Here is a 14,666-nt window from a genome sequence, read left to right as displayed (position 1 = left end):
CTCACAAGGTAGTGTGGGTTTTGAATGGGATAATGCAAATGTTGCTTAAATAGCAGGGCCAACCTGGTTTACTGGGGCTGAGTTTCACAGAATATGGGACTTTCAGTGCTAAAATCAAGAAAGTCCCGGGCAAACAGGGACGACTGGTCACCCTATGCTTAAAATCAGACGTCGGCAAACTGACGGAGCTGAAATAAGCCTGCTCCCGTTTGTAAATAAAGTTTTATTAGAACACAACCATGCGCATTCATTTATGGACATATTGTCAGTGGCTGCTTTTGTACTACAAGGACAGAGTTGAGTTGTTGCAACAGAGGCTATGGTGTTGCAACAGCTAAAGCCTACAATATTCACTGTCTGGTCCTTTAAGAAAAAGTTTGTCAGCTTGAACTTTTCCACCATTTGACAGCAAATCAGTGCTTCCATGAGTTGTACAAAAGGTTGCAGGCTGCATCTAGGCTGACCAATAAGCTACTGGCTGTTAATGAGAGACAGGGCCTGAGAGAAAAGGAGAGGTCAGGGTGAGCTTCTGGAGAGTGGGCAAGATTCTGTGCTTGGCCAAGCTTTAATCAGTCAGGCCCCTGAGTCCTCTCCTAAGCCCATCTGTGCACTTCCTCGTAAAATCCAGTTCTGGGCCAGGCGTGGTGGCTCACACCTGTAATCCCAGCACTTTGGGAGGCCGAGGCGGGTGAATCACCTGAGGTCGGGAGTTCGAGACCAGCCTGACCAACATAGTGAAACACCATCTCTACTAAAAATACAAAATTAGCTGGGCATGGTGGCGCATGCCTGTAATCCCAGCTACTCAGGAGGCTGAGGCAGGAGAATTGCTTGAACTCAGGAGGCGAAGGTTGCAGTGAGCCAGATCGCGCCATTGCACTTCAGCCTGGGCAACAAGAGCGAAACTCCATCTCAAAATAAATAAATAAATAAAATCCAGTTCTAACAAGAACTCTGCTAAGTCAGCTTAGCAACAACCCTCCCCCCACCACTCCATATCTGATCACCTCCCATATCTGATCATGTTCCTCATCTGCCACCATCCCCCCAGTGACGTCTGAGCACCCTGGCCTGCCTCCAGTATGAATCCTGTTAGGTCAGTGTAGAAAATGACCGAGAACCCATCCCCAACAGTCAGTTTAGCCAGAATTCCCCTTCCCCTGATGTTTCCTCTTGGTAATTTTCCAACCGCAGATATCCAACCCTGCTCCCTGGCTATCAGTTCCCACTTGCCCCTGCTGTACTCATAGTTGAGCCCAAATGCCCCCACTGCAAAATCCCATAGCTGCAGTCCCTGCAGTGATCGAGAGAGTCCCCCTCCCCTTGAACAAAGTCTTCCTTACTATGCTTTAACAAGTGTCATTGAATCTTTTTTTTTTTTTTTTTGAGACAGAGTCTTACTCTGTCACCCAGGCTGGAGTGCAGTAGCGTGACCTCAGCTCACTGCAGCCTCCCTCTGCCTCCCGGGTTCAAGCAATTCTCAGCCTCCTGAGAAGCTGGGACTACAGTCACATGCCACCACACCCGACTAATTTTTGTGTTTTTAGTAGAGACAGGGTTTCACCATGTTGGCCAGGCTGGTTTTGAACTCCTGACCTCGGGTGATGTACCCACCTTGGCCTCCCAAAGTGCTGGGATTACAGGCATGAGCCACCGCTCCCAGCCCCATTTTTTTTTCTTTAACAGGAGGATAGATTGATGTTTAGAGGGATGTTGGTCTGAGGTTTGGGGGGGACCAAATTCTGTGGGCCAAAACTGGGTAATGGGGGAAGTGGAATAAAGTGGTCACTGGTGGGGAAGGGGCAACCCTCCCTTTGGCCCCCCACAGCCTGAACTTTTCCTGGTCACCCAAGGATGTACAAGACCCCCTGTTGTCCAAGAGGCAAAACGGAAGTCAACCTAACAGCCCATGAAAGAGGCTTCCTGGGGGGCCAGGGGCTGAGGGCAGACAGCTGAGGACCAGCCCCCATCCTGCACTGAGGGCTGGAGAATTCCGGGAAGGCTGCCTGAAGGAGACAGCCTTGAAACCTTGAAGGATTCCGCTATCGTTTGTCCATCACTCATTTATTGCCTGCACTGGGCCTGCAGTTGGGATACTGCAGTGAACAAGACAGAGCCCACCCTGGAAAGTGGCCACAGGGGAAGGCAAGAGAGGACGGCTGGGGGTCACTTGTCACTAGATGGAAGCTCCTTGGACCACACAGTCCCAAAGAAAGGTCTGCCCTTGGGCCCGCGAAACCCATCCCAGCCCTCACAGGCTGAGCCTCACCCTGGGTTTTCCCAGAGAGGTGCCCAAGAAGACCCAAGCTGCCCCAAGTCGGAGGAACAGCAGGAAACGGCCTCAGGAGTCCGTCACTCTCCGGTACTCCTCCCTTAGAATGTCCACTTCCTGTTTGGTGACCCTGGCAACCAGAAAACAATGGCAGTGCGTGTGGGGCGGGGGAACTCCATCTTCCTTGGGTAAGTGGGGAGGAGACTCCAGTGACCAGGAGAAGCGGGGAGAGCCATGGGAGACGCTGAAACCCAGCGAAGATGGGGGACAGGAAAAAGGAGAGAATCTGTCTCAAGTAAATGGCCTCCTGCCCTGGACCTCGGCTGAAATGTGGCTGGGATGTGGCTGGGCTTCATCCAAGGAGGGAGGAAAGAGGTGGCTCCACTTGCCGGTCTGCTTGGCCCCAGGCTGCTTTTGTCCTGTTTGGGTGGCCAGAGTTCCTTCCCTGAAGATCCCCATCCCCAGGGGTCTCCGAGGAAGCCCAGAGCTGTGGAATGAGGTCTGGGCACCAGGGGTGGCCCAGGAGAGACCGTGGAGGTGGGGTCTTGCCAAAACAGATGGCAGAGGGAGCTAAGGGAGGAAGCTGTGCAGGGTGAGGTCATCCCCCTCACGGTCCTCCCTGGGCTCTGGCGTCAGGCCCTGGCTCTTGCCCTTGGGCAAGCCCCCATTGGCTGTGGCGGAGGGCCCCTCACCCCCATCAGGCAACAGGGATGAGATGCAGACCATCTCGGTGGGGGAGTAATTACGCACGGGGTACATGTGGCCCTTGCGGGAGAGGCGGACTGCCAGCACCACAGTGCACACGAAGAAGATAGTGGCCACCAGTGCCAAGATTAGGATGGCCAGCAGGCACTGCTTTACAGAGATGTGGTCTGGGGGCCCCACTGGGTGGTTGATGGACAAATTGCTGGCTGCCATGGGAATGCCCTTATGAGTAACAGAGGACACAGAAAAGGGTATGAACAGACCCCTTTTGGTAGTAGGTTCCATGGACAGGGCCTCTGTGGCATTGGGTTCTGTGGACAGGGCCTCCATGGCTGCCAGTGGAGTGGTCTGTGCCTCCGTGGCTGTGGGTTGAGAGGTCTGTGCCTCTGTGATTGCCAGAGGAGTGGTCTGTGCCTCCATGGCTGCTGGTGCAGTGGTCTGTGCCTCTGTGGCTGTGGGTTGTGTGGTCTGTGCTTCCATGGCTGCTGGTGGAGTGGTCTGTGCCTCCATGGCTGCTGGTGCAGTGGTCTGTGCCTCCGTGGCTGTGGGATGAGTGGTCTGTGCCTCCGTGGCTGCTGGTGGAGTGGTCTGTGCCTCCGTGGCCACCAGTCGAGTTGTCTGTGCCTCTGTGGCTGCCAGTGGAGTGGTCTGTGCCTCCATGGCCACTGGTTGAGTGGTCTGTACCTCTGTGGCTGCTGGTTGAGTGGTCTGTACCTCCATAGCTGCCGAATCCGTGGACAGGTTCCCCATGTTGGCCAGCTCCGTGGTCAGCTCTGTGACTGCCCCTCCTGCATCCAGGCCAGTAGAACGCCTTGCAGCAGGCTCCACAGTGGTAGACTCAGGGGTTGCAGGCCCAGTCAGAGGAGCAGTGTCAGTGCTGTTGCTCAGTGTTTCTGGAGGCTCCGTTTCTGGCAGGGAATCATAATCCAGGTACTCATAGTCGGTGGCCTGTCTCCGGTCCCGGGCAAGCAGGGGACCCAAGGCTTTCTCGGCTTCATCTGCCCAGGTGTCCCACAGCTGCAAGCTGCTGCCAGGGCCCAGTAGGATCAGCAGCAGGAGGAGTTGCAGAGGCATGGCACCTTGGGGGAGACAACAGGCGGAGGGATGTCAAGACAGCTTCACCCTTGGGCTTAGCAAGCACCCTAGACCACCACCCTCTACTGCCACAGCTGGAAGCATATCTGGTCTGGAGCAGGGACTGGGGACTTAGGCATCCCTGACATGCCTGGGATGGAGAAGACCCTCAGCCAGTAGCAGTTATTATTATTACTAATCAACATGAATAAAGCCATCCAGGAGGGCCCTTTAACTTCTTCTAGATGGTGCATAGAAATTGATTTGCCTCCCTCTCCATTTTGATTAAGCCACTTTATTTGTGGACAGGACAATCCATTGGGGTGTAGAAAGAATTAGTGCCTCTGCTTCTTGTTCTATTAACTTTTCATGTCACTCTTTTTTTTTTTTTTTTTTTTAGATGGAGTCTTGCTCTGTCACCCAGGCTGGAGTACAGTGGCGCTATCTCAGCTCACTGCAACCTCCACCTCCTGGGTTCAAGTGATTCTCCTGCCTCAGCCTCCTGAGAAGCTGGGATTACAGGCATGCACCACCATGCCCAGCTAATTTGTGTATTTTTAGTAGAGACGGGGTTTCACCATATTGGCCAGGCTGGTCTCAAACTACTGGCCTCGAGTTATCCACCCACCTTGGCCTTCCACAGTTCTGGGATTACAGGCGTGAGCCACTGCACCCGGCCTCATGTCACTCCTTCTTAATTTCAAGTATTACATTATTTATAATCTATCATAAGAATAAAGTAGTACCTGCACAGAATTCATAAATAGATTAATTGACCAGTTATGAAGTCCATAAGCAGAAGAGTTTGGAAACCACAGACCTCCCAGATACAGCTGCTTATTGGACCTTTGAGGCCTCTTGGAGTCTGATTCTGCCTGCTGCCCGCTCTCCCTGCCCACTGCCATGCCACCTCTATATGTCTGTCTCCCTCCTTCTCCTATCTTGCTTCCACCCTCCGTAGCCCTTGCCAGTCCTCAGAGTCTCAGTTTATCTCATTCCTTCTCAATGACTTGGCTTGGTCCCCTTTGCTTTGGTGGTGTTCTCGCCTGCACAATGCACAACAGGGATGACGGTGCCTACTTCACAGCCTATTGTGAGGATAAAATGAAGGGATGCATGCAAGACCCTTAGCACTTCGTTTGCATGACAACCTCTCAGCAAAGGTTGATTTAGTTCTTTCAGTCAACCTGCACTGTAAGTCTTCAAGGGCCCAGGGCTACTTAATTACACTCTCCATGGCCAGGAGAAAACTCAAATCTCTTCAGAGCACCCCTGCTCTCAGGAAGCTTATAGTCACTGAGTGTGCCTGTGGGTAGGACCACTGTCTATTCAGAGACTCTACATTGTCCTCCCTACTAAGTAGCCAGAAAAGACAGCGCCTCTTGTTTGGCCATCTCATTGATCTTTCTTCTTGGCATTGTGAACATCTGCGCTTTCTTGTTTTCTTTCTCTCCCCTCATGCTCTCCTTGGCACTGGCTGGTGTTTACAGAATTGAAAATTCTGTGCTGAGAATCCTATGGTGAGTGACAGCCATGTTCTGGGGCAGGATTCAGATATTCCTGCATTCCCTGGACATAACACCCTTCAGCAGCACACAACCCTTAGAATAGTGTCTGATGCAGAGTGGGCATTCAAGAATAGCACCTGGACAATTTCCAGTCTCTTCCTTTGTACTTCATTCACATGATTTGGAGGAAAGAACAGTTGCTCATCATTCCTCGGGTGACTATAACTCACTCACGGGACCCTCACCTTCCAGGTTCAATCTGATCTCATATGTTAGTTAGAATTATGTTGGTTTCTTTTCTTTTTTTTTTTTTTTTCCGAGACAGAGTCTCGCTCTGTTGCCCAGGATGGAGTGCAGTGGCATGACCTCGGCTCACTGCAACCTCCGCCTCCCGGGTTCAAGCAATTCTCCTTCCTCAGCCTCCCAAGTAGCTGGGACTACAGGCACACACAACTATGCCCAGCTAATTTTTGTATTTTTAGTAGAGACAGGGTTTTGCCATGTTGGTCAGGCTGGTCTCAAACTCCTGACCTCAAGCGATCTGCCCACCTCAGCCTCCCAAAGTGCTGGGATTACAGGGCGTGGGCCACCGCGCCAGGCCTATGTTGGTTTCAAATATGCAAATCTGATCACATCTTAAACTAATTTATTTCCATTTATTTATTGACTTACTTATTTTAGAGACAGCGTCTCGCTTTTTCGCCCAGTCTGGAGTGCAGTAGTGCAATTATAGCTCACTGCAGCCTCGACCTCCTAGGCTCAAGTGATCCTCTCACCTCAGCCTCCTGAGTAGTAGGGACTACATGCATATGCCACCACATCCGGCTAATTTTTAATTTTTTTTTTGTAGAGACGGGGTCTTGCTATGTTGTCCAGACTGGTCTCAAACTCCTGGCCTCAAGCAATCCTCCTGCCTCGGCCTCTCAAAGCACTGAGATTACAGGCATGAGCCACCACACCTAACCCACATCTTAAAATGATTTCTTAGGCCAGGCGCAGTGGCTCATGCCTGTAATCCCAACTCTTTGAGAAGCCAAGGCAGGTGGCTCACCTGATGTCAGGAGTTCAAGACTAGTCCGGCCAACATGGTGAAACCCTGTCTCTACTAAAAATCAAAAATTAGCTGGGCATGGTGGTGCACCCTGTAATTCCAGCTATTTGGGAGGCAGAGGCAGGAGAATTGCTTGAACCTGGGAGGCAGAGGTTGCAGTGAGCCAAGATCACACCACTGCACTCCAGTCTGGGAGACAAGAGCAAAACTCTGTCTAAAAAATAAAAAAAAAATACTTTCTTAAACCAAACTTTACGATATTTGCACCAGAGACATCTGGCCCTCACAATTATCCCCATTTTACCAAGGACGACACTGAGGTTAAGAGAAGTGAAGTGACTTGCCCAAAGACACACAGCTGGTGAGAGGTCAAGATCAGATTGAAACGCAGTGAGGTTCAGGAAGGCATGAAGCCATCAGGAGAGACCTGACCTAGTTGAGGAGACAAAAGGCTGGGCTTGTGGACTTGGGTGGGAGAGGGAGGGCAGAGTAGGAAAAAGGAGGAGCTTGAAAGCTATGTCCCCCAGAAAGGCCTGCCACGTATTTACCAGGTGCCATGCAGGGCATAGGGTTGAAAGCATAGATGTGGGGTCAGACAAAAAGGATGTTCAAGTCCTAGCTCTGTCCCTTACAAGCTGTATGACCTTGACACAGATGCTTGCCTCCCTGAGCTTCAGTTTCCCCATCTGTAAAATGGAGGTAAGAAACCGTGCCCATCTCATAGGGCTGTTGAGAGAGTACAACAAGGGGATAGATTCAAAAGTTCCAGGCTGGTGGGCATGGTGGCTCATGCCTGTAATCCCAGGACTTTGGGAAGCCAAGGCGGGCAGATCACTTGAGCCCATGAGTTCAAGACCAGCCCGGGCAACATAGTGAGATCCCCATCTCGACACAAATAGAAAAATTAGGCCAGTCACCGTGGCTCACTCCTGTAATCCCAGGACTTTGGGAGGCCAAGGCAGGTGGATTGCTTCAGCTCAGGAGTTCCAGACCAGCCTGGGCAACATGGTGAAACCCCATCGCTCGTCTCTACGAAATACAAAAAAATTAGCCAGGAGTGGTGGTGTGCCCCTGTAGTCCCAGCTACTCGGGAGGCTGAGATGGGAGAATTGCTTGAGCTTGGAGAGATCAAGGCTGCAGTGAGCTGTGATCGTGCCACTGCACCCCAGCCTATGTGACAAAGCAAGACCCTGTCTCAAAAATAAATAAAAAAATTTTTAAACAGAAAAATTAGCCAGGCATGATGACGCACGCCTATAGTCTCAGCTACTGGGGAGGCTAATGCGGGAGGATCGCTTAAGCCTGGGAGGTTGAGGCTGCAGTGAGCCGAGATTGTACCACCGCACTCCAGCCTGGGCGACAGAGTGAGACCCTGTCTCAAAACAAAAGTTCCAGGCTTACGGTAGGTGCTTAATAAATGTAACACACACACACACACACACACACACACACACACACACACACACACACACACTTTTGCCTCCCAATTTGCCTTCAGGGCAGCAGAGTTTCTTTGGGGTAGAGTTCTTATCCGGGGGAGTAATCTACGGCCCAACCTTCGCCCCACTTTCCTGGAGGCAGGGACTTCAGGAAGAAGCCACTAGCCTAGAGACATATTTCATACTTATGAGCACACTCACAGCCACCAACCCCCACTTGGGCAGTTCTCTGTTCCTGGAAGGCAAAGCCCTCAGCCACTTCCTGGAAGCAGAGAAGGTGGGGGCAAAGCTGCAAGGACTGGTCCCCCTGGTTCCCGGGTTGGGGGAGGCATCTTGGTGAGTCAGAGCCAGACTTGCAGCAGCCTGGAGGCTGGGAGAATAACACAGAAACATGGAGGGTGCTGGGGCCCAGTTCTTCAGGTAGGCTGTCACTGTCACCCACCCCTCCCCTACAGCCACAGCCTCCTGCACCCAGAGACAGCTGGGGTGGAGGAGAGGCTGGGGCCTGAATCCCACATTTGCCCCCACTTAGCGGCTGTGTAAACTCGGGCAGGTTGCTTCACCCTCCCTAAGCCTCAGTTTCCTCATTGTAAAACCGGCAATATTGCTAAAAAAAAAAAATCATCATGAGAATTGAATGAGTGTATGGAAGGTCCCAGACGCTGGCTTTCAGCGGGGGGTACTTTATCTGGGGGACTCTCTTCGGGGCTGCAGGCAGAGGAGCAGAGGAAATGGAGGTCTCAGACTCAGAGGGTATGGAGATGGCGGCCTCTCTACCTCCCCCCGTGGGTATTTGGGCTTTGAGAAAGCAGAGACCTCCGTACCTGTTGTGATAAAACCTGGTGCATTGGGAAAGCCCAGATCTCCTTTCCTGGGCCCGTCTAAAGCAACTACCTTATCCTACATGTTCCTGGTGTCAGTGCTGAAAGTCCCTCAACCCCAGAAACCCCTCACTCCCAGGCAAACTGGGGGTGGGGGGTGTTGGTCACCCCAGCCTGGTCCCTGCCATCCCATGGGCTTTAAGACACAGCAGCCTGGAGCCAGGCCACAGCTGAGCAGACATCGGCCCATCTAACAGAAAGAAAATCTGAGGCTCAGCCAGGCACGGTGCCTCGAGCTTGTACTCCTAGCACTTTGGGAGGCCAAGGCAGGAGGGTGACTTGAAGCCAGGGGTTCAAGACCAGCCTGGGCAACATAGTGAGACTGCCATCTCTACAAAAAAATTAAAAATTAGCCAGGTGTGCTGGTGCATGCCTGTAGTCCCAGCTACTCGGGAGGCTGAGGCCAGAGGATGGCTTGAGCCCAGGTCAAGGCTGCAGTGAGCTATGAGCGCACCACTGCACTCCAGCCTGGGTGACAGAGTAAGACTCTGTCTCTAAGAAAAAAACATATTTTTTTAATGAAAGAAAAGAAAATCCGAGGCTCTGAGAGATCTTCTCTCAGCTGAGGCCACACAGGTAGAACGGGGAGGAGCTGAGTTTTCTCACTGTGTATGGCAGGTAGCATAATACCTCCTTAATATTTGCGACAGTAAATGTATTATACAACAGTAAAAATGACATATGTGGGAGCCCCTCCCATGGAGGGATGATTTCATCCTCTCACTATCTGGTGACCTCATTCCTCCTCACCCCTGTGTTCACTGGCTCTAACGGTGCCATCACACCGATTAGCAAGCAAGGCCCAGAGCGGCGGGATCACTCCCAGGCCCCATCTTCCACCTCTCCTCTCCCCAGAAGGCAAAAAAACAGTCCCACAGGAGTGGGGCCCGGGCAGGGCTCCGACAGAGGGGTCTCCAGTAACCACATCCTATTTGTCTCAACACTTGCCTAATGGAGTAGGTCAGAGACTGCCCGTTTTGCCTCTTTTGCCCTAAAACCAGGCTGCTTCTGGCCCAGGCCCCATCTAGACTCCACGTGGGCCCCATCTAGGCTGTGTGGAGGAGCAGGCTGCAGGGGGCCCAGACTCCAGCTCCAGAGACCCCGCCGTGTGGCTGCCCTGAGCTGCTCAGGAAAGATCCTCATGGGGCTCCACACTACTAGGAACCTTGCACTGAGAATCCTGAAACTGGGGGTCAGAGCGGGCAGGATCTTGGAATGCTAACATTCAAAAGACTGAGCATCTCAGGGTTTGGGTCAAGTAGTCACCAAGAGAAGGAAAGACCCCAGATAACTGAGGCACAGGCAGCAGATCTAAGTCTGGGTAGACAGGACAGACCCTGCCCTGCCCTGCCCTGCCATGCCCTGGGAGTCACATCAAACCAGGTCAATGCCCAGCTCTGTCCCTTAGAAGCTGTGTGACCTTGGGCAACTCACCTCACCTCTCTGAGCTGTGGGTTCCTTAGCTGGAATACAAGGACAATGGTAGCACCCGCTTTTTATGGGGTTGTTGTGGGTTGAAGAGGGCCAGGGAAATGCTGAGTCCTCCCAGAAGCCTTTCCGGATTGCCCCAGGCATGATTAGTCACCTCCCGTGTTTAAATCATTTCTGCTGTTCATTTACTTTCTAAAAATGTATTCACATTGACTCCTAAACTTCCAGAAGAGAGGAACCACAGCTGTCTTGCTGATCAGGCCACAGGCCCAGGATTTAGCCGATGGGCAGGCACACACCACTCGCAACACTTGCCCAGCCACTGTGGCTGTCTGCTCTGCTACCCCCACGAGACCACAAGTTTTTGGAGGGCAGGAGCTCTCCTGGGTCTCCTGGCATCCCCAGGGGCCCCACTAAATGCCTCTGCAGAAGAGGACATGTGACTGAGGCAGGGGAACATGCACAGAACTGCATAGCATGTGCTGTCTTCAGACTTTTCACACCACATTTGCCAGCTGACGCTTTCCAACCTCTTTCCATCATCTACCTCAACTCACATCAGGGAGCCTCTGTAGACATTTTTTCCCACTTATCATCGCCCTCATGAAAGGTTTATATATTTTTATTTACTTTTAGAGATAGGGTCTTGCTCTGTTCCCCAGGCTGGAGTACAGTGGTGCAATCATAGCTCACTGCAGCCTTGAACTTCTGGGCTCAAGCAATCCCCCCAAGTAGCTAGGACTACAGGTGTGTGCCACCCGACCCGGCTACTTTTAAATTTTTTGTAGAGATGGGTTTTCACCATGTTGCCCAGATTGGTCTCAAACTCCTGGGCTCAAGCAATCCACCTGCTTCAGCCTCCCAAAGTGCTGGGATTTACAGGCATGAGCCACGGTGACCAGCCCTCCTCAGGAAATGTTAATAGCACAGATATGCTGTATATCTGTTTAATGTTTGGTGGCTTGCAAACCACAGTGTTAGTTGAGATTTTTTTGTTACACCCCCTTCCCCACCCTCCACCCCGCCAAGAACCAAGTTACACCTGCTGGAACCCAAACTTGCTGGCCTGATCCAGAGGCAGTAAGGTACTTGGCACAAATGAATTCAATGAGACCTACGTCTGGTTAGTTGAACAACTGTCTTTAAACAGTTTTCTAAACACCCCTGTGTAGACAGACAGATTAACAAACACAGGCTCTCAACACACACACACCAGCCATCTTATCTCCTTCTAGACCACTGGCCCCCACTGCCATCTTCCTGTTCAAGTTCAGCAAAGGAGATTGAGACACAGGCCTAGGGTCACCACGAACTCCACGGGCATCCTGCAGCCAGAAGCCACGCTGCCAGAGGCAGCTGCTTCTCCCCTTCAAGTCTCAGTTTTCTCATCTGTAAAAGGGGCACTGTCCACCCTCCAAGGTTCTTGGATGATTGATTCCCCAGCTCCTCTGATTGCCCCACTCTGGGCCCAGCCTGGCAGCCCAGCCCTTCCGCTCTCTGAGGTTTAACTCCCCTGGCTGCTGGCCAAGCCTGTTGAGGGAGGCATCAACCACCCAGGGCGCGGCCTCCCCAGGTAAGGCCAGAGGAAGAGACTCTGGGGCTGTCTGAGGGCCTGGGAGACACCTTCTGAGGCCCCGGCCCACTGGGGGGCCTGGCTCTGGGGGCCTCAAAGTCAGAGATGGAAAAAAAAGGAAAACAGAAGAAAGAGGAAAGAGGAAGAGAATTCTAGGCAACAGAAGCCCAGATATCGACAATATGGGGTGTGTGTGAGTGTGTGTGTGTGTGTGTGTGTGTGAGAATGTGTGTACAGCAGGGCACAACAGGCCCCCGCCATTTCCTTTTAGTGTCCTGAAAGTATCTCAAATACAAACTAATAAGAGTATTCTAATTTTTTTTTTTTTTTTTTTTTTTTGAGATGGGGTCTCACTCTGCCACCCAGGTTGGAGTGCAGTGGCACAATCTCGGCTCACTGAGACCTCCCCCTCCCAGGTTCAAGTGATCCTCCCACCTCAGCCTCCCAAGTAGCTGAGACCACAGGCATGCACCACTACGCCTAGCTAAGTTTTTGTATTTTCGGTAGAGACGAGGTTTCACCATGTTGCCCAGGTTGGTCTCGAACTCCTGAGCTCAGGCCATCCACCTGCCTTGACCTCCCAAAGGGCTGGGATTACAGGTGTGAGCCACTGCACCCAGCCAAGTATTCTAATTATTATTATTATTATTGTTTTCCTTCTTGCTAACAATAGTATCCTAATTCTAATATTTTAATAGTTTGCCACAGACAAGTGTCATTTTCTCAGTCTTATAAAAATGGGAAGAATGCATCTTTCTCTGAAAACAACTTTTTTATGCGTCCATAACATATGCGGCTTCAAGACAAATCCTGCTCTCCCTCTACTTTCTGGAGTCTTCCAGACCTAATCTCAGCTCTGCCCCTAAACAAATCCCTTCACCTCTCCCGACCTCAATTTCCCATCCAAGAAAGGAGAGGGTAAGATCATTTCTAGGGAAACACTCATGGTTTCTCTGATTTTCAAAATCAGAATGCCCCCAAGCCAGAAGCTGCAGGCAAACTGGCCAGGGAGGGAAGTAAGTTAATGGGAGGCTGGGGCTGGTGGGTCACACCTGTAATTTCAGCACTTTGGGAGGCCAAGGCAAGAGGCTTGAGGCCAGGAGTTTGAGACCAGCCTGGGCATCAAAGTGAGACCCCATCTCTAGGAAAGGTAAAAATATTAGCTGCATGCGGCGATGTGTGCCTGCAGTCCCAGCTACTCAGGAGGCTGAGGTGGGAGGATCACTTGTGCCCAGGAGTTTAAGGCTGCAGTGAGCCATGATTGTGCCACTGCACTCCAGCCTGGGTGACAGAGTAAGACCTTATCTCAAAAAAAAGAAGGAAAAAAAAAGTTGGCAGGAGCAGGATTCAGAAGAGTCACAGAATAAGGCCACAGACTCCAGGAAGACTTTAGTCTTGAGTCGGAGGGGCCTCAGTTTGCCCTCCCCAGGGGCTGCAGCTCAAGAAGGGCCTGGCGGTCCTGCCCAGGCCTGCCAACAGCTATAAGGCAGGCCCCTGGGCCATGGGGACCTCCAGCCACTCCTTGTGGTTTTGCAAGCCAGCACTTACCACCGTGCTCAGCAGAGCATGGGACAGCTGCCTCGTGGGCCCAGAAGAAGTGGCTTCTCTGCTTTAGTGACAAGGTCCCAGCCAACGCTGCCAGGCACTGCTGTGGCACCCCCTGTGGCAGTCCCAGATCCGAGCAACCCCCAATAGCTGTGTGTGGAAGGAGGAAGCGAGAATGTGGTTACTTAGGCAGGGCCATGTGACAGCCCACACCCCTTCGTTTGTGACAGCTTTGGTGACAACATTGATAAAGATGGGGTGGGTAGTGGGGCATCTCCTAGGTCTGACATTTTTCTTGGGTTTCCATAACTGTGAAAACACTAAGAACCAAGTAGAAGCTTTCTGGGGAGAAGTTCTTTGGTTCTGAGTGGGGCCCAAACTGAGAAAGGCCACAGCATTACTTCAGCAGCAATGGACAGTCAGGGCCAGAGGGAGCCCCCTGAAGGGCAGGAGTGACCAGATAAAAAGGAGAATGGTCTCACTTCTTGCCCAAGATTGGCACGGGGTGGGGAGGGATGGGAGGTGGGCGGGGAGTAAAAAACACAAAATATGAAGCTTCAAAGGGTTTGTAAATATGGTGTATTTCTTCTTGCAGGACTCAAAACACTCTCTCTAGATGCACCGCACAGGCCCTTTCAGCTGCAACCAAGCGTCTCTCTAGGGAGCTGGACTACAGCTTCCACAAGGGCGAGCCCTGCTTATTTTATTTCTTCATCCTAAATTTGTTCATTTGACCAACTCTGGCAATCCGGACTGCATGCCCTGAGGTCCAAAGGCCAGCAATTCTGGGCTGTGCCCTCTGGTAGCCCTCCATCCACTGCGGAGGCCGGCAAGTAAACAAGTCGATGGAACATCATGCCACAATGACACAGCGCAGTGAGTGCCATTCTGCGGTGAGCAAGGGAGGGGCCTCTCCTTCCACCCTGGGTTGGGGAGGGAGGTTAACAGGAGGAGCTTCCAAGAAGTGGCACTTGAGATGACAAGCCAGGTGGGCATCCCAGGCAGAGAGCACAGCAGAGGCAAAGGCTGGGAGGCCTGAGAATACCCAGACACTTCTGGAAGGGAGGGGGTCTCCCAGGGTCTGCCCTGCGGCTTTGCACCAGGCAAGGGCTCAGGACATGCACAGGAAGATATTCATATCTTGCCTTGCACAAGGTTTTTTTTTTTTTTTCTTGCTTGTTTGTTTT

General features: G+C 51.9%; 1 protein-coding gene across 2 annotated transcripts; it reads right to left on the bottom strand.

The window, feature by feature from the left end:
- Window positions 1-209: 209 nt before the first annotated feature.
- Window positions 210-13,610, bottom strand: SELPLG (selectin P ligand). Of its 2 annotated transcripts, XR_009208906.1 has the most exons (3): window positions 13,483-13,610; window positions 2,270-4,056; window positions 210-498 (listed from the first exon to the last, which is right to left on the bottom strand). XR_009208906.1 is itself a non-coding variant. In XM_032168778.2 (2 exons), exon 2 carries the CDS (start codon window positions 4,049-4,051, stop codon window positions 2,843-2,845), a length of 1,209 nt encoding a protein of 402 aa, XP_032024669.1. In that variant the 5' UTR covers window positions 4,052-4,056; window positions 13,483-13,610; the 3' UTR covers window positions 210-2,842. The 2 variants fall into 2 exon arrangements, 1 of the variants encoding a protein (XP_032024669.1); XM_032168778.2 differs by having other exon boundaries at window positions 210-4,056.
- Window positions 13,611-14,666: the final 1,056 nt, after the last annotated feature.

Source organism: Hylobates moloch, unplaced genomic scaffold, assembly GCF_009828535.3.
Source record: "Hylobates moloch isolate HMO894 unplaced genomic scaffold, HMol_V3 SCAFFOLD_12, whole genome shotgun sequence".
Taxonomy (NCBI): domain Eukaryota; kingdom Metazoa; phylum Chordata; class Mammalia; order Primates; family Hylobatidae; genus Hylobates; species Hylobates moloch.
Note: the sequence above shows the minus strand (reverse complement) of the source record. Positions and strands in the feature narration are given on the sequence as shown.